The sequence below is a fragment of the Zosterops lateralis genome (assembly GCF_965231275.1).
Source record: "Zosterops lateralis genome assembly, chromosome: 3".
Classification (NCBI taxonomy): domain Eukaryota; kingdom Metazoa; phylum Chordata; class Aves; order Passeriformes; family Zosteropidae; genus Zosterops; species Zosterops lateralis.
The window spans coordinates 44,914,481-44,936,344 of record NC_139764.1 but is presented as its reverse complement, the minus strand read 5'-3'; the positions used below and the strand labels follow the sequence as shown (position 1 = coordinate 44,936,344).

The 21,864-nt window shown below is 33.9% G+C and overlaps 1 protein-coding gene across 1 annotated transcript in view; it reads right to left on the bottom strand.

Moving 5' to 3' along the window:
* The window catches only part of RYR2 (ryanodine receptor 2), a gene marked incomplete at its 5' end in the record, with an annotated part of 385,437 nt that overhangs the window by 59,425 nt on the left and 304,148 nt on the right, over positions 1 to 21,864 (bottom strand). Inside the window, 12 exons of the mRNA XM_083858180.1 lie at positions 567 to 679; positions 3,861 to 3,995; positions 8,176 to 8,235; positions 9,211 to 9,381; positions 9,760 to 9,852; positions 10,671 to 10,758; positions 11,169 to 11,409; positions 12,758 to 13,078; positions 14,841 to 14,971; positions 17,049 to 17,130; positions 19,296 to 19,534; positions 20,966 to 21,026. Of these exons, the coding sequence (XP_083714306.1) occupies positions 567 to 679; positions 3,861 to 3,995; positions 8,176 to 8,235; positions 9,211 to 9,381; positions 9,760 to 9,852; positions 10,671 to 10,758; positions 11,169 to 11,409; positions 12,758 to 13,078; positions 14,841 to 14,971; positions 17,049 to 17,130; positions 19,296 to 19,534; positions 20,966 to 21,026 (1,735 nt within the window). The remainder of the gene's footprint in view (positions 1 to 566; positions 680 to 3,860; positions 3,996 to 8,175; positions 8,236 to 9,210; positions 9,382 to 9,759; positions 9,853 to 10,670; positions 10,759 to 11,168; positions 11,410 to 12,757; positions 13,079 to 14,840; positions 14,972 to 17,048; positions 17,131 to 19,295; positions 19,535 to 20,965; positions 21,027 to 21,864) is intronic.

Sequence of the window (21,864 nt, the reverse complement as noted above, 5' to 3'; positions counted from 1 at the left end):
AAGAAGATTTGGTCAATATGAATTTCATTTAGCTTGAAGAACTGTCCAGTCATTAGAGCAATAATTTAAAAGGGAAGCAAAATTTCCATGGTTAAACCAATCAAAGCACTCATTTAAAAAGAAAGTTTACATTAAAATGTTTCATTTAAAACTGTGTCTCAGTAGCTTGTAAAACTGATACTCAAACATTGTAATAATTATTTAGGAAGAGATAATAAACATAAATTTAAAGAAATTTAAATATAATAAATAAATAATATAAATTTCCACATTGCTGAGTTTTATTTTTAATATGAAATATTTTTATATTCTTAATACAAATATTGAGGTAACAGCAACAGATACCTTTGGATTGTGCTCAAATAATTGCATTTTTTTAATGTTCGGGTTTAAACTTGAAATCAGAAATGAAAAATTATATTTTTTGTTATTCTTTTCAGAAGATAAAAGTAATTAATTCTAATAAAAGAAAGCAATATACAAACTATAATAACAATTACTGTTTTTCATTTTTTTCTCCTTTTGAGCTTGCCAAATAGCAAGACAGAAAGACAGAACAATCTTACCTTGGCAGATTATACAATGGTGCCATTCTAAAGCAGGCCACTACTGCTCTTTTCCTCTGTTTAGACAGCAGCTTATGCCACACTGCTTTTTTGGACCGCTGAGGATGCTCAACCTGTTACACAAAATACACATGGAAAACTAATGTGGCAATGTCCCTAGTGTCTGGAAACAGTAATAGTAGTAAAAATGTTAGTTAACAGGTACATCAAGTAGAAAAGCAACAGAAGAAGAATAGATCAGAAAGTGCTCTAGACAGAGTTCAAGCATTAAGCCAAATCACAAAATCAGAATTTAGAAAATAAACTTAAAGCAAAAATCTCCCTTTTCTGGTATGATATCGATATTCTTTTTTTACTTCATTCTACTTTTTCTATCTTTTAGATAGAATAACGTCATCTCGCAGGAAGCCTTAACTTTTAATGCAAATAATTTTCATTCATTCTCTTTTATATGTAACTCTTTACACATGTACAGGTAAATTGTACACCTTCACATTGCCTCAGGTAATATTTTTAAAGACATTTTCATGGATATAAATAATCTTTTATTTGTAATATTTGCCTTGATCAGCTACAATGGAAAAGAATTAACGTCAAAAAACAGTGACAACTACAAAGACTAAGGACTGAATCTTTTCTATGAAGGAGCATAGACAGAATGCACTTAAAATACTTGAGCTACATTTCATAAAACTACAGCTTTGTCTTAAAATATATTCTCTTTCTGCATCTTGGCTCTACAGTAGCATGAGGTGAAATAGGGTGTGCTCCATCTTTATCTTTTATGCTTTCAGGGTTTCTTCTTCCAGCTTTTATTCTTGTTTCCACACAATGAAAACTACTACTGTGCACCTGCATACTTCTGCACATAACCTGGATAACTGGGAACTATGATCGAAGGCTATGCTATACATCACTCCTTTCCCACAGCCTGTTTACAGTTGCTGTGATTTATTTCACACATCTTCCATAAATATTCTATAAATATTCTATAATTTAACCTATGAAACTATTGTAGAGTTAGGGGGTGGGGGGGGGCTGAACTTCGGGTGTGAGGTTTTGTTTTTATGAGGGGTTTGTTTCTTTTACAAACAACTACACTCCTCTGTGTTCCAGCAGCATCAAAGAAGCCAGTGGAAGTTAGCTTTTCTACCCTGAAAGTCTTGGTAATTCTCCCTTGTAATAAAATCAAGCCTTATATGTAAAATATGTAGTGATAATTCTGATATTTATGTAGATTCAATAATCAATCCAAATTTGGTTATCCAGTTTAGTGAAACACACACACACAAAAAATAGTTAAACTATGAACATTTAAACAGATAAAAACACTGCCATTCTGTGAATTATATACTTGGAAGATTAAATGTTAGCAATCTTAAGCAAGCACTTTCTAAAAGATAAAATACAAATGAAAAATATTTTTTAAGAGAAAGCATCAAAAAAATGTTCACCGCAAAGACATTGACAGTCACAAAACAAAAAAAAAAAGCCAGCACTAATAATTTAAAAGTCAGACAAACCCAAATGTGAAAGTTAGGTAATTAGTAATATCTTCACAAACAATTACAAATCCCTCTATACTTTCCCAAAAGAAATAGCCTCGGCCTACGCAAGCAGATTTCTGAAAACAGTAAAACAAAGAAGTTAGGTCTGCATGGAAAGAAAATACAAAGAATGGACTGATTGTTGCCAGTGCATACAGAAAGCATTAAGAGTACGTATATATGAAGGACAGAGTACTTGTATACAGAGAGTAAAGGATTACTCAAGACTATCATAAAAACAGATGAAGTGCTCATGTATTCATTAATTTTAGACACCAGATTTCCCATTTCAGTAACAAAAGCTCCTGGGCATTTATCTACAGAAGATAAGTAAAGCTCTGGAGCTAAATCTTTAAACAAATAGGTGTCAGGTAGCCATAAAAAAAAAGCAGAAAACTTGTCAACAAGTCATTTTTTAAGTCTGATCAGAAGTACTGATCTTAAGTGTTGATCTGGTATTACAATGGGAATCCATCCTGTTCCGTAGTACTGCTGGATCACCTAAGTCAACTTTAAAAAAATCAAGGTTGAAAAGAAAACCTTTCCCTCCCTTCCCCCCAATATTTCTAGCTTAACTCTAATCTTTACTCAGAGCAACCCTTTCAAACCAGCACCCATTCTCCTCTCCTCACTCTCAGATGATGATTGACAAGGATTTACTTCCATATTCTATCATTCTTGCTTGCTCCACACATATTCAGCAACAGGTAAAATTTAGTGATGACTCTTCATACTCTTCTACCAAACTGTGTGAAGCTGTTGAACTTACAGCAAATCCAGATGTGGCAAACTGTATGAAGAAGAGTTGTGTGATGCAACAGACAGAACACAGCTATTCACATCAACACACCTTCTGCAGAGTGTACATACAAGCACATCACACATCTCTCTGGTTCCTGTTGACTGAACTAGTGACCTCCTGACAGTGAAGAAACATTCCTGACATTGGATCTCAAAGCTTTCTGAGTGCAACCAACTAATCTAATGAGAATGCAAGAGAACCTTGAATTTTCAAATGTTTTTTGAAAAGGAAAAAAAAAATTGAAATTTATATGAAGACAGTTTGTAGCCTATGGAGTGCAACCAGCAGTGCTCATCTCTGTCATTAGGAACACCCTCCAGGTTAATGTCCTGTTTGTTCACTACGTTTTAAAAAGGAAAAGCATAATAAAACTAAAGTGTAAAATAGATAATAATTCAAAAAGAAAAGTCACAAAAATTTGTCAATCTTACAAGTCTTTGACTTGTAAGATGTACCCATATAGGAGATTTTTTAACTTCATATTTTAAAGAATATGGGAAGAACACAAAATAAAATACAGAATTACTTAAGTAAAAGTTATTGTAGTTCAGGTCACATGGGAAGCTTCCATATTAATGCAAAAAATAATAAATAATACAATAGAGCTTTGTGCCATATTATGAAGCAACTTAAAATTTCTGACAGGTCTTTTTCAGAAAAAATTATTCCTCCAACCTGCTTCGGCTGTTTCTTGAATACAGCAAGGAATATATGAGTTTGCCAGATCAGCCAAACAAATTGTTGTTGGAGCTGCTGCAGATACACTGTGGGATACATATGATCATGATACTGGACTACAAAACACAGGATTAGGCATGTAAACAGTAGCCATCAAAAGAAAGAAGACAGAATATAACATTAAATACAGTAGGTGAAAGTAGAAATGAAAGCCTGAATACTTTTATTCAGATTAAGAAGCAATGGAATTGGTAAAAGGTCTCTAACCTGTTCCAGGTGAAACAGCACATTAGCTATATCAAGGACCCTTTCCACAGTCTTCTCTGGATCTGAGGAATCTTCAGTCCTGTTTGGCAAATCTTTGTAAAGTGCCATCTGCCATCTAATGGCGGGATCCTCAAGCTGCAGGAGAAAGATTTCACATGTCAAGGCAAAATGTTCCAAACTAGTTTAACTAGTAGAGAAACTACTTCAAAGGTAAACTAAAACACTTTATATGGCTAACCTACACTTTTACATGTCTAACTCATACAGCATCCATTACACTGTGAGAACAAGACTAATTTCTGCAATGCTTTGTAAGAGCTTCTATAAAACATAAAGTGTTTTGGGTTGGAAGGCACCTTTAAGGCCATCTAGTTGCAACCCCTCTGCTATACACAAGGACACCTTCCACCAGACCTGATTTCTCAAAGCCATGTCCAACTTGGCCTTGAATACTTCCAGAGATGATGCGTCCACAGTTTCTGTGGGCAACCTGTCCCACAGAACCAAAACACTAATAATCATACAAATAGCAAAAATCATTGGTCAACAAATAGCACTGGCATCAGCAATGAACATAATATTTGAGGTAAAGTAATGAGTATGAGGTACACAGACATAACCTAGTACACTGCCTTTCCCATTATTAAATGAAACAACATTGAAATTGTTGCTCCGGATGGGGTTACTTAGTTTTCAGTCCTAGAAATTGGCAGTATTGCTATTTAGGTCTATTTAATTTTTTTTTTTTAATTGTTAGAAAATCCTAATTTTACTGATTATTAGCTAAAAAATTAAAAGTTAATTTGGAAAAATGAAAATCAAGATCCATTTGCTTAACAGCCTACAACTTATAAAGAACTGTAAGAAGCAAAATGGTTTTTATCAAGTTTTTCTCTTTATATTTCTTTTTTTCTAGTTCATTAATCTGGAATTCTCTGTTCTACAATTGGTGATTTCTTTCTTGGTTTGTTTTTGTCTCCCTAGTCCTTCTGCGAATCAAGACTGATGCAACACATTTTGCAACCATTTACTGTGCCAATGACACTGATGACCCGTTTTACTGAGAACTGTGGACCGTGTTCATTCCTGATTATGCAGTTACTGTTGAAGACACACTGGCCTGAATGGCTGAAGAACTCGGGGGGCTAACCCCTACAGACTTCTACAGGCCTTGAACTCAACACTTACTTGTCTAAAACTTCTTTGTGGATCCAGATTTCAATTTGTGCCTAAGATGAGACAATAACGCTAATTCACCTCCATAAAACATATTATGATACATGTTGATACTCAAGTTCCAGGAACAGTTAAAAACTTACACAGTCGTTCATTATTAGCTTATTATAACCTAGAAAGCCACATTTTGCAGGCATTTCTTCCACCTTTCGGCTTTTCCATTTCTTAAAAACTGTCACATCCACAGTCTTTTTGTGAGCATCTGACTGGATCATCATGAATGGATAGTCCACAAAAGACTTTTTAATCACAGGTGGAGATGTCTTTTGATCTGAGGACTCCTCACATTCTATCAAGGTACAGTTTTTTTGTATAGGTAGTTTTCTAAGGGTATGAGTAGTTGGCATTTCAAGGTGTGAATTATAAAGGCTGGAAGAAGATTGTGGTGACTTGAGCTTCATCCATGTCAAAATGAATGCAAGTTTCGTCATCAATTTCTTGAAATAAAAGGCTTGGTACTGAGTAACAGCATGCAGGCATGCAAGGAAAGGAAAGACAGAAACAGGGTGAAGACAAATGTACAAATGTAGACAAAGGTAGACAAATGCATGAAATAGACGCCACAACATTAATAGCTAAAGATTCAGAAGAATGATTCTCTAACAGTGCAGTACTACAAAAAGGAATTCAGATAAATTACATTTTAGCTTTTATGTAAATAACAGAATGTTAGGTGTCTGTGAGAAGAAGTGGTAACAGAAAGCACGATTTGAAGAAGGAATATTGCTATGGTTGTAAGAAAACCAGCCTTTCCAAAAGAAGCATTTTTTCTTGTATTTTGAAAGCCACTTTACACAAACACCACTATAACTAAGTTACATATTTATTCAGAGTAGAAAATAGTAATTTAAATTTATAAGACTATTTGGCCTACATTCCCATTATATCTGACTCAATCAAACAACAAAAGGGTAGTTTATGCATGATGGCATCATTTTTTTAACAAGAAACATCTTGTTATTATTCAAACATTATACTTGACTGTATAGTGACTAAATCCTAACGACATCAGAGAATTATGGAATAAACTGTATTGTAATCTGTGCATAACTACTGGATTTAACTCTAGACAATATACTTTAAGTAATTACTTACGCACTTACATATAGTGTTAACTTTAGAATGTGTCACTGATAAACCATCATTTTGTCTGCAGTTTACTTGTCACATACAGGTCTAAATCAGACTTTTAAAAGTTAATAAAGCAATATCTAAACAGGTATAAAATAAAGCTAACTACAAGCAGTTTAGTTTTTTATCTATGTACTATGTGGTTCTCTTTCAGATTTCCATTTTCCACTGGGAATGCATTTAAAAATAGGAAATTCTATAGTCACTGATGAAAAGTTTACAAATGGAAAATGCAACAGTGTGGACTTTGGATTAGCTAAAGTTACTTTTGTCTTAATCATCAAGACACTGTGAAATTGCATCAATCTAAGAAATTTAAAAGTACTTTTATTCTCATGTAGTATAAACAGAGAAGATGTATGTTGCTTAACAACAGCAAACTTTTAATTTAAGCATAAGAAGTTTCTGAAGAGAAAACACAGGCCAAGGTATTAGGATGTATCATGACTTCCAGGCAACAAAGCAGTAACAGACAGACATTTCTTAACAGCAGAATGTGCCACTGAAGAAACAAAACAGAAACTGAAGTAGTTAAAACAGTATAAGTGCTAAATAGCAATATGAAATCCCAGGCAAGACTTATAACTGCATGGCTCACAAAATTACAGTGTACACATATTGAAAACATCAGAACTGAAATATCTATCATTATCACTAAGAAAGCACTATTGAAGTTTATATACAAAATCACCTCATGTTCAAATGTTTTATGTTCATGGCATTCACATTGTTTAAGTACTGTTGCTCTTAAGATCTTCAGAAATGCTTTCTTTCTAGTACTTTGCAGTATTTTCTGCTTCTGAGTAATATAACAACATTTGCTATATAAGGATAATTATTTCGAGGTTTTAGGATTTAACCAAATCTTTTCCTTTTAGAGTAAACTTTTCTACATGCAAACCCTGTAACTTAAAGCTATTGAATTAAACACTTTTGTTGTTAACATGGCAGCAACATATAGAAAACATGATGGGAGAAAAGTAATCTTTACCTATTATTCAGGAAAAAACATCCCAATACCAGCTCATTAAACAAACAAAACAAAACAAAACAAAAAAAAAAAAACAAAACAAAAAAAAAAAAAAAAAAAAAAAAAAAAAAAAAAAAAAAATTACTGCCATGCACTGACTGCAGTGGAATCTAGTCTTCTGAATGATTCTTAAATAACTGTTCAGAAAAAAAAAGCACCAGATTTTCAACTCATGTTTACTCTTTTGTGACCTTTTAATAAGCACAGAAAACAGTAGTTTAGTTTTTTCTTGAGGTGAATAAAACATGAGGCAGGGAAGGAGGTAGAGGAAAATCCTAAGTAAAGCAACATCCATAGGTCCAGTTCCATCTTTCTTCAATAGAGGAGACACATGCAGAATTTTATTACACTTCCATATTCTGGCTTCTTTTTCTTTATTTGAAGCATTAATAAAGGAATTTACACTGGCCATTCCATGACTTTTCCCCTAAAGCTATTCACCTAGCACTAACTAAAATTCAGTAACAAAAACCTATACTTTTCCCAAAATACTTTCTTTTTCCAGGGCTGAAAAGCAGGAACCAAACTGAGAAAACTGGATTCTTCGCTTTACAGAGTATGCCAAAATGGCATCTTCTTTTTAATTTACACTTACTAAGTACCTTTGAGCATTTTGCAGACTTTATCTCAAATAATAGTAGGTGAAGTTTAAACAGTGATAGAATTTCTTTCCATCTCCAAGTCTGTACTAATGGTGTGAATGGAGAGAGATTTGGAGGGCTATATGTTATTGTATATAAAGCATATATACACATATTAAATACCTAACATTTACAATGAACTTGAACAAGTTACTTGACAGAAGAGAATAAGGGACTACAAGTTATCCTAATTACCCAAAGCAGGTTGTCATTATATGGCACCAAAAAATGAGTTCAAAGGAAGAAAAATCAAATTTAAAAACTGCATATAGATTACCTTGCCCTGAAGGTGAAGATTACTGCGGATGACATCTCGTACTTCATCTTCGGTGTCTTTCTGCCAATAGGTTAAAAATCATATAAATTAGGAATAGAAGGTAATTAGGAAACATTATGATTCATTTAAATATCAACCCTGGGCTTCATGAGATGATGAATGAAACTGACAATGTAAAAGATTGAGAAAAATCTCAGAGACAAATCTTTTCTTACCCAAGCTCACAGATCAAGTTCTGGATGGCATCATACATATCTGTTCACAGTAACACACTAAATGTGAGCCTGAATTCAAATTGCTAATATCCAAATACTGAAGGTTTGACCAAATAAAACCAGTAACATAAACTGAGCCTTCTATGATTTGAGTTCTGTTTGTTTTGCAGAGCTCTTTTATAGCAACCTTTATACCATTCAGTTCAGCAGTCCAATGGTCATATAACCCCCTTAGGTGTAGAAAGTATTACAGCTTGAGAAAAGGAGTATATTTCAAATAAAAATCAAATTATTGTGCTGTAACTATATACCCAAAAGAAGCACTTTTAAAACAGTCTATCCCTACAGAAATTCTTTCATTAACATGAGAGTGATTAAAAGGAATTAGTTATATCAGGCACAGAAGTTAGGAAACAGCTAGTTCTTAATTTTATGACAGTCACAGAATCAACTAGATTGGAAAAGACTTTTGAGATCAAGTCCAACCCAATTCAAGCTTCATAAAATATAACAAACACTACTTTGAATTAAAAACTAGGAGAGAGAAAAAACTAGTTCAGCTACTAAATACTAACTCAATTCATATACTGATTATTTTGAAATATGTCCATACTGATCGTAAGTATGTTCAAACTGAAATGTTTTAAACCATGAGGAAAATACGTAGATAAATACCATAATCACCCACTGTGCCCTTATAAAACAGAATTACAATCCTGATTCTTTGCGTCATGCTGTAAGAATGAACACAGGGTGAAATGTTCAAAGGATTTAATTAGTAAATATTTCTACCTTTTAGAAGTGCCAAAAGAGTACATACCATGCTAAATCGATTTTTGGCCAGCGCAATCAGCTCTTGATCTCCAGGAGCACAAATGTTTAGGCCTATTGGAAGCAATCTCTTCAGTGCTGCCACAATGAGAGAGGTCTGCATAGAGTAGCGGTCACCCTTTCGCTTCATCTTCTTCCTTTCCTGGTCAGAAACTGCTGCCTGCAGAATAAAGTGAAGATGAAAAAGAAATCCAGTCCAACATAAAATAAAAGAATTGCACTAGCAATTGTGTCCTTGTCTCTGGTTTGACAATTTCCTTATTACCTTTACAGGTGTGACCTCATCCAGTGGAACTGGCATTTGAACAATGCCTGTATTTTGCAATGTTTCTCAAATTACTGTGTTTTGCATCTCAACCCAGTGTTTTCAACAGATTTCTTTACCAGAACAAAATCCAAAACCAACACAAATCCCCTCCACCCCCTCCCAAAAATATCAAACAAACAAACAAAAAAATCTAACAGTAAAAGGTGCCTCTCTGGAGTCTTCCTGACTACTTTACTTTACAAAGAAAAAATAGGAAAAACTTTATGCTACCTTAGACATCTTAGATTTCGTGTCACTGATAAGGAAAGACATGTTGTTGATTTCATTTTGTACCACAAAGTTCTGTTCTTCCCTTTTGAAATTCTGGAAATATACAGAAGATCTCAGTTAGAAGCATTTATACAAGTGTGCTATCTAAACATACCTCAAATAAAAATACAATTTAATCCACAAGTTAAGACAAGGGCAGTAAAAATGAATAGATGATCAACAATGTCCTTGAATTTCAGCTTCATTTACATTGCATAACTCAGGTTGTGTATGTTTGGGGATTTTCCCCAGGGTAGACAGAAGGAAATGTTTCCCTAGCTGTGAAAAAGACATGATAAAAATCTCAATGCTCCTCCAATTCAACATAAAAATATTGTCCAGATTTTCCCTTACTAGTAAATTATTCATTCATTTTTTCCCCATTATAAATTTCCACAATAGTCCATACAAAGATCTAATGTCTGAAAGAAATTAGACTCTTTTGGGGTTTTTAATTCTTTGTGTTCTAGTATTCACTATTTAAGAATTATCAGTGCTTACTAGGTGTGATTACAAAAAAAGCTATGGGGTGAAAATAATTGAAAAGAAAGAAAAAAACAGTAAGGATACAGAATGAAATAAGCTTAATATATTTTTTAAAAATCCATAAAAAACAACAAACGAAGCAAACAACAAACCCATAACAGACAAACCAGAATCTGAAGGAAAAATATCTTTCATCAGTTTACTATGTTACAAAATACCTACTCAATTCTTCTATCTTCTCTGCCATTTCAAATGTGTCAGAAATATGAGTCATTAATACCTTCCCACCTGCAGTTTTGCTTCTGTCATTAAATGTGTTTTACAAACATAACCACTAAATAACTGATCTACCTATTAAAACAAGTATTTACCAAGGAATTACTTACATGAGACTTTGACCAGTAAATGAAGACCTCAGCCACCATGCGGAACAGCTCTTCTGCTTCAGGATTGGGCTCTTTAAGCCATTTTGCCCTAAAATTTGGTAAAAGGGTGAAAAGGGGGATAATCCTCATTTTCTTTACGCTTTGAAATCACTTTTCAACATTTTACAAGGATAAAAGTCAACAACACCAATAATATATGCTTTTAATCCTTTTTGGTAGCAGTGGCTTTTTGACGTCCTATTTCAAAACCCTTAAAATCCTTTAATATTAATCCTAACTCTAATCCAATAGATCTGGACTGAAATTTTGTTTCATTTTCTTCTCAAAAAGACCCCAGCTCCTCCTAAAAGTCAGAAAGCATTAGCTTGAGCCACTCTAAGATTGTCGGACTGAGTAAAAGCCACTTTAATTCAGCGCTAGGCACATCAAGGGATAAGAGGCGGTATCAATAAAAAGGAAGGTTTTATGAGTTTCATTGACCTATTCCTCTCCACATACCTGTTATAGTCCACAAATCTAATCAACAAAGGGTAGAAGGCATAGAGGTCCCGTGCCAAAGTGGTGAACTCATCTAGGATGAGCAGTTCAGCCTCCGACATGTCACCTCTGCCTTCTGCTCTTAGATGTTCTTCATCCGATACAACCACTGCTGCCTTTTTCTTTAGTTTATCCATCAGTGGAAGGAAGTGTGTCTTTAAGAGCTGTGGCTTCGCTTTACTTATGATGGGCTGGGAAAACACTATTTAAGGCAATGAATATTATAATATATACCTGGCCACACAATATAACTAAAATCTTTTCCCGCTTTCTTGAATCTTACTTCTAGACTACGGAGCCAAATCCTGTCCCCATTGAAATCAGCAGAAGTTTTGCCAAGAATTAAATGTGGTCAGGATTTCACAAATTCAATTCACTTTGTCTGAGGGCAGAAACTGCAACTTTACAGACCAAGGCTGCAAGTTCATAAAACTTGAAACACCTCTTCACTGGTATTCTGTCAGCATGGTATTTGTTTGTATAGTTTTATTGAGCAATGCCGAAGTTGTTTAATGGTATGGATGGATACATATATAGCAACACAGTGCACACACAAGTTTTTTCAGCTACTGGCTTCTGCTTTGAACCTTGCTTGAGTGAAGGGGAACTGGAAAGCATGCTCTGATTATGTGAAAACCCATGGAAACAGCTTGCCTATATTTCTTTAGCACACTAGGTCCTGTATGTAGACAGATGGGAGTGATGCAATTGATTCATTTCAGGCTTGTTAGCACAAGCTTTTTGAAAATCTACTCATAAGAACGATTATGTAAATTGGCACTTCAACTGGGTCCTTTGGTACCAAACCATTTGTTACACACTGATTAAATTACATAGAATTTTAGGCAGTTGCCACCTATTCTTAGAGTGCATTACATTACTAACTCTCAAAACACTAGGAATTCTGAATGCTACCATGAATGAAATTACTACTACAGTAAATACTGAAAAGTCATAAGAAAGTCTAATTGAAAAATTGAGTGCACACAACTGAAGTGACTTTTCTTGAGATTGAAACACTGAGAATTGAAGTGTTTTTAAATTAATTTCAAGTTGTTCACAAGATTAAGTTAACGTAACTATTACTAAAATGACATGAGAATTTTGACATTTCATTGTAATGGATCTGTTAGATATACACCTTCAAACCCAGGTTTTAAGGATTCAGCACTCATACAAAATAGCAAGGAACTGCATAATGCCTGCAAATGAAAACTTGCTATATAATGAAAATGGAGCTAATTTACTACAGTCCTTGAATTTAATATACGGCAAAAGGCATATATATATATTCTCAGGAAAAATAAATAGTCTAATGTACTTCCTATATTACTTACAGAGAGATTAAAACATACTGCTTACACTGCCATTTCTTTATACTTAGTATTTCTGGTTCATCAAGATCTGTATTGTATAAAAATGTAAAAATATTATTGTTCTTCTACTCCAACTTTAACAGGGTAAATACAGAGTAATTCAGAGTCTCTCTGTGTGTATGTACATTCTGAAGATATACACACATTTGTTATTAAGTTATTTTCACATCTTACCTGCCAATCTCTTCATCCAGGCTCCTTCATCAATACCAAGGTTGTTATAGATGATTTTCAATATATTACCCAACAGAGTGTTCATGTGTTCTGACGTCAAGGCTGTGCAACACATTTCAGCCTTGTCAGGATTGTTCTCAGGCCCGTGCTCCCACCAGTGTGACATGTAACTGCACAGCATAGGCAGAATGACCTCCATGATATGTGGCATCTGTGTGTAACGAATACCCGATTCTGCCAGTTCCACTATTTCTTCCATTAGCTTCACCAAGGAAGGAATATTTGGGCAAACCTCTTCTACACTAGTTGGCAAATTGAGAACTATTGAAAAAATAAAAAAAAACAACGCCAAAATCAATAAACTAGGTCATAAAAGATAATTTTTTTCATTGTATTTCTATTCAGTACAACTTTTTTTCTGTTTTCTGTTTACATTTGCAACCTTGTGATCCAAAGGAAACATACCAAACAGAATAATAAAAAATGCATCCTTTCATACTGGTGAGCAGTAAACTGTTTATTTGAACAGTTCTGTAATTAAAATTCCTATATTGAAGCTTCCAAATGTAAGTATTATGGAACGAATTCAGAGAAGTCAGATTCACTTTTCTATACACAACATAAAGCTTAAATTTCAGAATCCCTTCCAGCTAAGTTTTGCAGTTCAGGAAACAAATTGATACAATAACATATCTCTCAACAACACATCAGCTGAGACCTGGAATTCTAATGCAACAAACAGAAGTCACTGCAATTTGTCCTAACAAATTGCGCAGATTTGAGAAATTGATTCTACAGATGAACATGTGATTGTAAACGTTTATTTTTTAATTCATTTGAATTTTTAGTTCCCTCCTCTGAAAAAGCACTGCAGTTGCCTCGATTTTTGAGGCAGTTTCTTTCATCTACAAAAAAATTACCTGCAAGCACAATCTGTAGCTCCTGAATAATGGACACAAACAATGACATACAGAGATACCTATAGAGCAAAAGTCTAGCCTGCAATTTGTGAATATGAATGTCTCTACCAGCATTCCACAACTCCTTGTACTAAGGGCAGTCCTTTTGCAAAGCAGTATCTTCTCCTATTTAGAGCAAATATATTTTACACAGACCTCACACACTCTCCTTAAAGATTATGCAATTCTGGAAAAGAAAATCAATTTTTTGTTAAAAATCATGACAATACAGTGGATTGTCCTTCCAGATATATTAAAATAGACACAATATATGGCAAGTATGCGTAATTGTTGATATTTTCAAGTTCAGATACTACAGCTCCTTGGACAATAAATGTGCTATGTTCCCTTTCTTAAAAAAGAAAGGTGAAGTTATAAAATTATTGCCATTATAAACTGGCATCTTATACGACCACTGTCATCTCTGTGTATCTGTAATATGATTCAGACTCAGCATACATGCAGAGCTTCTAAAGTTCTACTGCAACTTCCATTTATTGCAGGAACAGTTTGTGCATGTGACATTCAACAATCATGTTGCAGCATAAGAAACATCAAGAATGGAATAAAAAGATATATGCAAAGTAAACACACAATGTCACTGTAAAGTATCTGTACTGCCTTTTATGTCAAACAAAATAAAAACCAATCTACATACAACTCTGCAATTTTTTTACTTTATAAGAGCATATTATGCAATTAATACAGCAAAGCTATTTTCCTTCGGTTGAAAATATGTATGTTCTAGCCACCCAGTATTGTTTATGCAAGAGGAGGAACCAAAGCTACTGATGAGAATGCATAATTTTATGATCAAATATAGAATATCTGAGGTACTAAAAATGTGCAAAGTCTCTTCATTATTTCAATTCCAAACTGGTATTTTGAGAATAGTACCTCAAAATTAAAATATCAGTAACATTGGGAATGTAAAATAATCAGTTTTATCAGATTTAGAAATTAATTAGAAAATTGATTTAGAAAGAAAGATTTAGACAAGAAATACAACCATGAAATTACAAGAAAATTCTTGCACTATGCATGCAAAACCACATGTCTTAAGGCAATCAGCATTTATAGTGAAATCATGGTTTCATAATCATTATGTCAGTTTCTGGAAATACCTGCTCTATCTCGCGCATTCTTGGTATTGTAGATTGAGTAGATATTATGTTTGTTCAAATGAGTTTCCAAAAAAGCCACTGGAAAGGCCCCTGAGAAAGCAGCCAAGCACTCTCCTAGTGCTGATCGTTGCCTGTGAATCAACAAACACCATTAATGACACACATCTCTTCAATCACAGAGCCACAGAATGGGTAAGTTCGGAAGGCACCACTGCTAGAGTCACCTGGTAAGTACTGATTGACCACACCTTTGGGTTGTATTCTGAGAGGAGTGTATTTCAAAGAGAGCACTCACAACATTATTGGGATCCTCAGCACAAGAACATGTAATAGAAATTGAAGTCTAGCAACCCTCTGCTAATATATGAATTATATGTAAAGACATAAAATGTCAAAGGTGGCCTACACACCTTACAGAAAATGAAAAACCTGCAGGGGAAACTAAAGTGATTGTAAAAAAGCCTTCTGTTCTATTACTTTCCTCTCAGCTTTACTGACTGTATAATCCCTACTATTAAGAAAAAGCTACTTGATAGAACAAGAGACCAAAATCAACTATCATTTTATGTAAGTGGTATTTCGTTTTTCTGAGAAATAGTGATAATCACTTTCATGCTTAGTCTAGTATGAAAGTCAGGTTCTTCAGTGAGTGGAAAATTGCTTCTACTGATCAAGAACTCTGAAATTTTATCATGAAGACATTGCTTTAATATTTTCAAATATATGGCATTTATTTGACAATCAAAATTCTTTGTGTGTCAAAATTTAAAAAAACCTGTTTCTAGGAAAAGTAAGTGACGGCCTGTCACTTCACTTGGGTTCTTCAAAGGACAGTTAAACCAGTCTTTCTAATTTTCAACTGAACTGATCCCAGGAGAATTTAGAGAGGTGAGAAATCCCTAGCTGAGACTGAATCAAACATGTGACAGAAATCTAAGAGCATTTAATCTCAGGAGAATCATGAACTTTCAAGTTAAAAGGAAAAAAGTGCCTCAAAAGTGATCTTGTTATTTAACAAGGTTCATATGGTTCATCCTCAGTCTACAGTTTATCTCGGTCTTGGAGATTTTATTCTTTCTAGATCTAACTCATTAAACTTGATTTTGTTAAATCTAACTTAATTCCCATTATTATTCATACTCTTTTTTCTTCCTTCCTTTTTTTTCCCTTTTCATTAAGTCTTCATAAGCAAAACATCCATCACACACATCTGTGAAGAGCGTGCTATGTGCTTTTCAATTGCAATGATGGTGGCAGACAATAATACACAAAACCTGTCACTTTCACTGATGTATTTTGTCTTCAAAACAAATCCAATATCCTTTATTTGCCAAACAGCAAAATAAATTAACTTTATGTCCTTAACAAAATCAATGAGACCTGATTTTCCACAGATTTGGGGTTTTTTTTGACTTAAATATTGATCCCAATGATTTTTCGTATTGTTGCCTATGATACCATCACCAGGTAAGCAAGGGTATGTCATGGGGCTGCTCTGGAGTTATACACAGGTTGACCTACTGGAGAGTGTCACTTCCTAGACAGTGAACTTCCTAGATTACTACTGCCAATATCTGAAATGAATGAATTCTCTTTAGCCTTCCTTCGGAACAATGTTAATCACTACAGTGCAAGTATTCAGTTTTAGGAACTGAATTTTTCTAGGTATCTCTAATTTTTGACCAAACAAGGCTTACACAGACCAAATGTAACTTGGGGGGGGGGGCGGCTAGCAGATACAGAGATGTATAAAACAGCAATGGCTCTGCCTCATTTACCTGAGTAAGTGAGCTAGAAAAGAAACAGTGCCATACAAGTGACAAAGTAAATTAAATTTAGGTAATGAGAAAGAAATATACATCACAATTAAACATTATAGAAGCAAGAATACAATTGCTGAAATGAATGACATGATTTTACAATATCTCAGTTAACCCTCAAATCAAGTGCTGTTTATTATAAAGTCAGATCATTTTATTTGTTATTTTTATTTGAATTAAGAAAAAAAATTTGACAAGCATATAATGCAATATTTCAAGCATGTTATAGTAAATGCACCTGCATTGCATTTAACATCTGAGCACATCTGTATTTTCTCCCAAGGTATCTTTCCAATAATACTCTCCCATATTAATTTCTTAACTGCAAATACATTATGCTAAATATAAATGCAAATATTAAAAACAGAAGAACTATTTTCCTTCTTACCTCTCTACATAGATACTCTTGCTGGTTCCCAGAGCATATAAACTGTCCAATATTCTGTAACAAGAGACCTGAACGTCATCCACTAAAGAGAAGAAGAAAAGAGTATTTACAAAGAGATTTTTCTAAGCAATACGTTTTCAAAGAATTAAAATAAATTTCTTCAGACAATAACAGAATTTAAAATATTAAGCTAACAAAGGCAATCCACAGAAATCACATGCTAAATATAAAAAGTCTTTTGACGTCCGAGTGATACAGTTTTTACTCAAAACTTCCATTTACTTAAATATCATGTTAATAGCTAAAACAGTAAACCTATTTCACTGGAGCACTCATTTTTTTAAAATTAATGACGTGCCAACTCTTTACACATGGCACCTTTACAAATAGAACACCACTGTGCAAAATAAAGGCAATCCTGTTAAACAGATATTTAATTATTTTAATCACAATTTATATATTTTTTTTTTAATTTAGGCACTGATACCAGCTAATAGCATGTACCTAATTTACAGTTTAAATTTACAATAGATTAAAAACACTAAATTATTCTTTAGTCCATATGAATACTTCACCAAAGGATGTTTTAAAATTATCAAGTAATTCAGTATTAAAACTGTGAGAATAATCTTAAAATCTGCTTGAAAAAATGTTTTCATAATGCACTCGCAGCAACAGGGTAACAATGGCGTAAGTACCATGAAGAAGGACAACACTCCCATTCTTGCTATAGATACCTTTTGTAGTCTCTCCTGCAGTGCAAATATCATCCTCCACCATGAAATGAATGAAATACTGTGGGTAAAACAGGGTAATTCATGGGCTGGGAGAGCCTACAAGATATTGCATCAACGGCCCAGCACTTTACTGTACTGTGATTTTAGTTCAGATCATCTTGGAGTTAAGTGTTTTTACATCGTAATAGTAACCTCAGGCAGACTGACCCATCTTTGTACACAATCCACCCATGGAGAATACTCCATAACTAGTACTCTCAGGTACAAGCACCAGTTCAAGATGCTCGTACAAATAAGATAAATCCTATTCTTAACAAAATTTAAAGAGAAGAAAAATTAGTCTTTCCACTATGCTCTAGACAAAATTGACTCAATTTTAAAAAGTTATTCTTTCTCAGTTCATGGATTCTAAATTGGGTGTTTTACACCACTGTGAATACATGTAGAATAGCTGATTAAGAACACCAACTTAAATTATAAAGAATTCAAAGCTAAATACTAAGTTCCAAAACCTGGGATACCAGAAGCCAAAAATTACATAAGGCATGAACATGCTGATGCCTGAAAAAGTGGTTTAGGATGAACAGATTACTTTTTCTGGATACCATGACTGTCACTAGAATTTTACAGAAATAGTTTAATGAAAAAAGTGGATATTTACATCTCACGACTTTCAAATCCATCAACACAATTCCAAATTTTTGAAGATTTCTTTTAAGACTACTTTAAATAATACTTTTTACAGATTCTAAAAAGATAGAGAATACTGAGCTACATTTTTTTTTCTCCAGGTCCCTCTCATGGATTTTCATAACTGAGTTATCTCTGCAGGGCAGGATTTCCCCCTTTAGTGCCAGCTGGACTATGATATTTCTGTGAGTTCCTAAAATATATAAAATTAAAGTTCTGTGTGCAGACTCCAGAGTCTGCAAAATTCTGGGCGTGGGAAAAGAAAGGACCATCGAATCCACTACAATTAGAACCTTTACAGAAATCCAATATACAGGCATTCATATACATTCTCTTCTCAAGTGTATGAATTCTTCAGGACCTCCTTTCCACTTTTCTCTTTTCTCTTGAATTTTCAGGATTTAAGGACCCACTCAGATTCCCCTCTAACTGAAAGTGAGGTGCATGTATAATGGCGTAGCATAATTCTTGTAGTATAACCTTATTTATAGACAGAGTAAAGATAGACACAAAGTAAATTCTCACACATGAAGAAAGTCACCGTAAATCCAGGATAAAGTTATAAATAAAATGGATCCTTCTGACTTTGTAATCATGGAATCATCTGCTTCAGAATTTATTTAGCGTCCACTAAAATTGCAGTCTGTTTTTGGCTGATTGCTGCAAATGTTCAATTAAATCAATAAAAATTTTGTCAAAATGACATAGGATTTGTCCTTCTTTTATAGAATTGATGGTCTAGTAATGCTTACTACATGACATTATGGATATTTTAATTGCATGGACCTTCTACATACATATATGATAATATGATACATACATATCAAATCTTCCCCAAACTGGTGCTGTCCAATATGCTCAAATAATGAAGATAGCACTGGCAGGAGAGCAACTGTGGTATAATTAATGATTTGTGTAACTCCTTTTGGCTGGTTTCTGCTGTGTGTAAACTGGCCTTGCTTAAGATTTTCCATTGTTTTCTCCAGATCCTCAGCAGCATTGTCCAAAAATGCTCTCAATGCCATCCTAACAGATTCCAGACCAGTTTTCATCACAGTCCTGTTCATAGCATGCAAAAAAATGAAGATGAATATTCTGTTAGACAAGCATGGAATAAAGCTTAGTCTACGATTTTATGAAATAGAGATCTGAAGAAAAATCTTTCATCTTTTAACATTGTGAAATCTCCTCAGAGCAGAATAACCAACTGAAAACAAATTTCATAGGTATCCTGCAGAACAAGGATTACTTTATCTGTTTTCCCACCGAGCAAATAGTCCTTCAAAATTTATAAAGTGATTCATTTGCCTTCAGAGGGAAAAAACAAAAAGTACACAAGAAAAATAAGAATTACTAAGTCTGTAGTTTGTGACTCTAGAAAGAGAAGAACTGTCTCAAGCTAGAACTCAGAAAATCTGCCTAATTATAAATCACATTTCTGTCTCCAGATCATCATCAGCAGAAGGCAATGAGTAAAAACAATCACATCTGTTAAGATCAAATCAATCAATCAATGCATTTATTATGTAACTATGGCACCATAATCCATGACGTAAAGATATAATCCAGGAGAATTATTCCCTCATATGATTTAACTAGCACATTTACAAAGATTCTTTGTTTAAGGAAATATACATTTAGGCCTGCGTGAAATAAGCTGAGGTGATGTTCTTCTGTAAATTGAGTATCAGTCCAGTTCTTTTAGTCTGATTGTTTGTTTTAAAGAGTGAATATATACAGTTCAAAGAGCAATATCTTTATACTTCCACGTTGCCTCCATTAATTCCTTAATCTCCCTCTGGAGCTATTTTCACATCTCTACCAAGAGCTGAATTTGACCTTCACGCTGTGAATGTGACCTGTAGTGACCTGTATTCTGTCTGTGTGATTGCATGAACTATGGATAATTTAAGACAAAAAAGCAAGATATTGTAAACTAAAGGCGTACCCTGCAAGAACTGAGTCATATTAATGGCCATGATCATGACTCTCTCCCCTAGCAAATTGAATATATAACTTGTCCATAAAAGCAACTGTGAAGATATTGAGAAAAAGAACTTTCTGCACATAATGCAGCCAATTGTTTTGAGACTGAATACAAAGTGAAAAAAGTTATCTTAAAATTTCCATGGAGGCAGTTTAAATTACCATATTTTGTTTAAAACTGCAAAGATCTAAAGAGCAACTATTTGCAGAGATGGCTGACTTTACAGTTTTGAGAAAGTCACATGAGTAAAACCACAGAAGCTAACAGCCAGAAGTTTCTGGACACCACTGATCCATAATGAAGTTTAAAGTGCAACCTACAAATAGTGTCCTGTCAAATCCTAGTAATTAACCTGTTTTGCAATGAGAATTCTTTTCAGTACTGTAACTTTGTGAGTGTTGAAATTCTGTAGCCTTACACAGGCAGCCCAACTGTAACTGCACAGTACTTTCTTCAGTGACTTTCCTTTAGAAAGTGACTTTAGAAAATATAATCAGTATTACCTCGCATCCAAGGTCTGTCCAAGTATGTGAAGACAGTTGACTATTGATGTTGCATCGTTTCCTAGAGAGGGAGGAAAATTACCACCAATTAAGATGAGCATAGCGTATAGCTTATCGATATGCTGCTAACTGTACCTCTGGATTTAATGAAAGAATAAATGACACAGCAGAAGAGCAACTGAACTTCTGCATAATTTCAAGTTAAAAAACATGCAGTTTTTTGTCTTAGCCTTGTTTACACAAATGCAGTAACTAGAGGCAGGAAAGCATCTCTCATAAAATAGCTGAGGCAGTAAAGATGGAAGCACTTAAATGTGAGGTTAATTAGAGCTCTAGTGTATCATCTGGTTTTTATCTGATTTCTCAAGTTTTACTTTGAATTTATTAAGTTTATCTGATTACTTATCTTCCCTCTCTCAGTAACATAAAAGCTGTTAACTTCCCAAAGTTCCTATTGCAGAAAGAGAACGTTTATAAAAAAGTGTTATTAAAAAAGTTAGATCCCTGGTGTTTCCCACAGTCTGCAGTCATTTATAGTTTAATTTGGTCTACATGAATAACAGTCCCTGACATAATACACATATTCCATAATTATTTTTCCCATTTAGGTACGTAAAAGGAGAACTTACACACAAGAAGCCTTCAATACATATGTACATCCCAAAATGCTGCCATGTACAAGCCTCTTATCTCTAAGACCAATTTTTAAGTCCAGAAGAGATGTATGCTACACAAATTTTAATCACAGCCTATTTTTAAATTTACTTTTTTTAATGAAATTACGCAAAAATAAAACTGCCTTTTCTTGCTTATCTTTAAATTCTCTTGATTGAAAAAAAAAAAGTAGAAACAAATTGAATGTTTAAGAAAGATTTCTGAAAATAATTCTGTCTGCATAC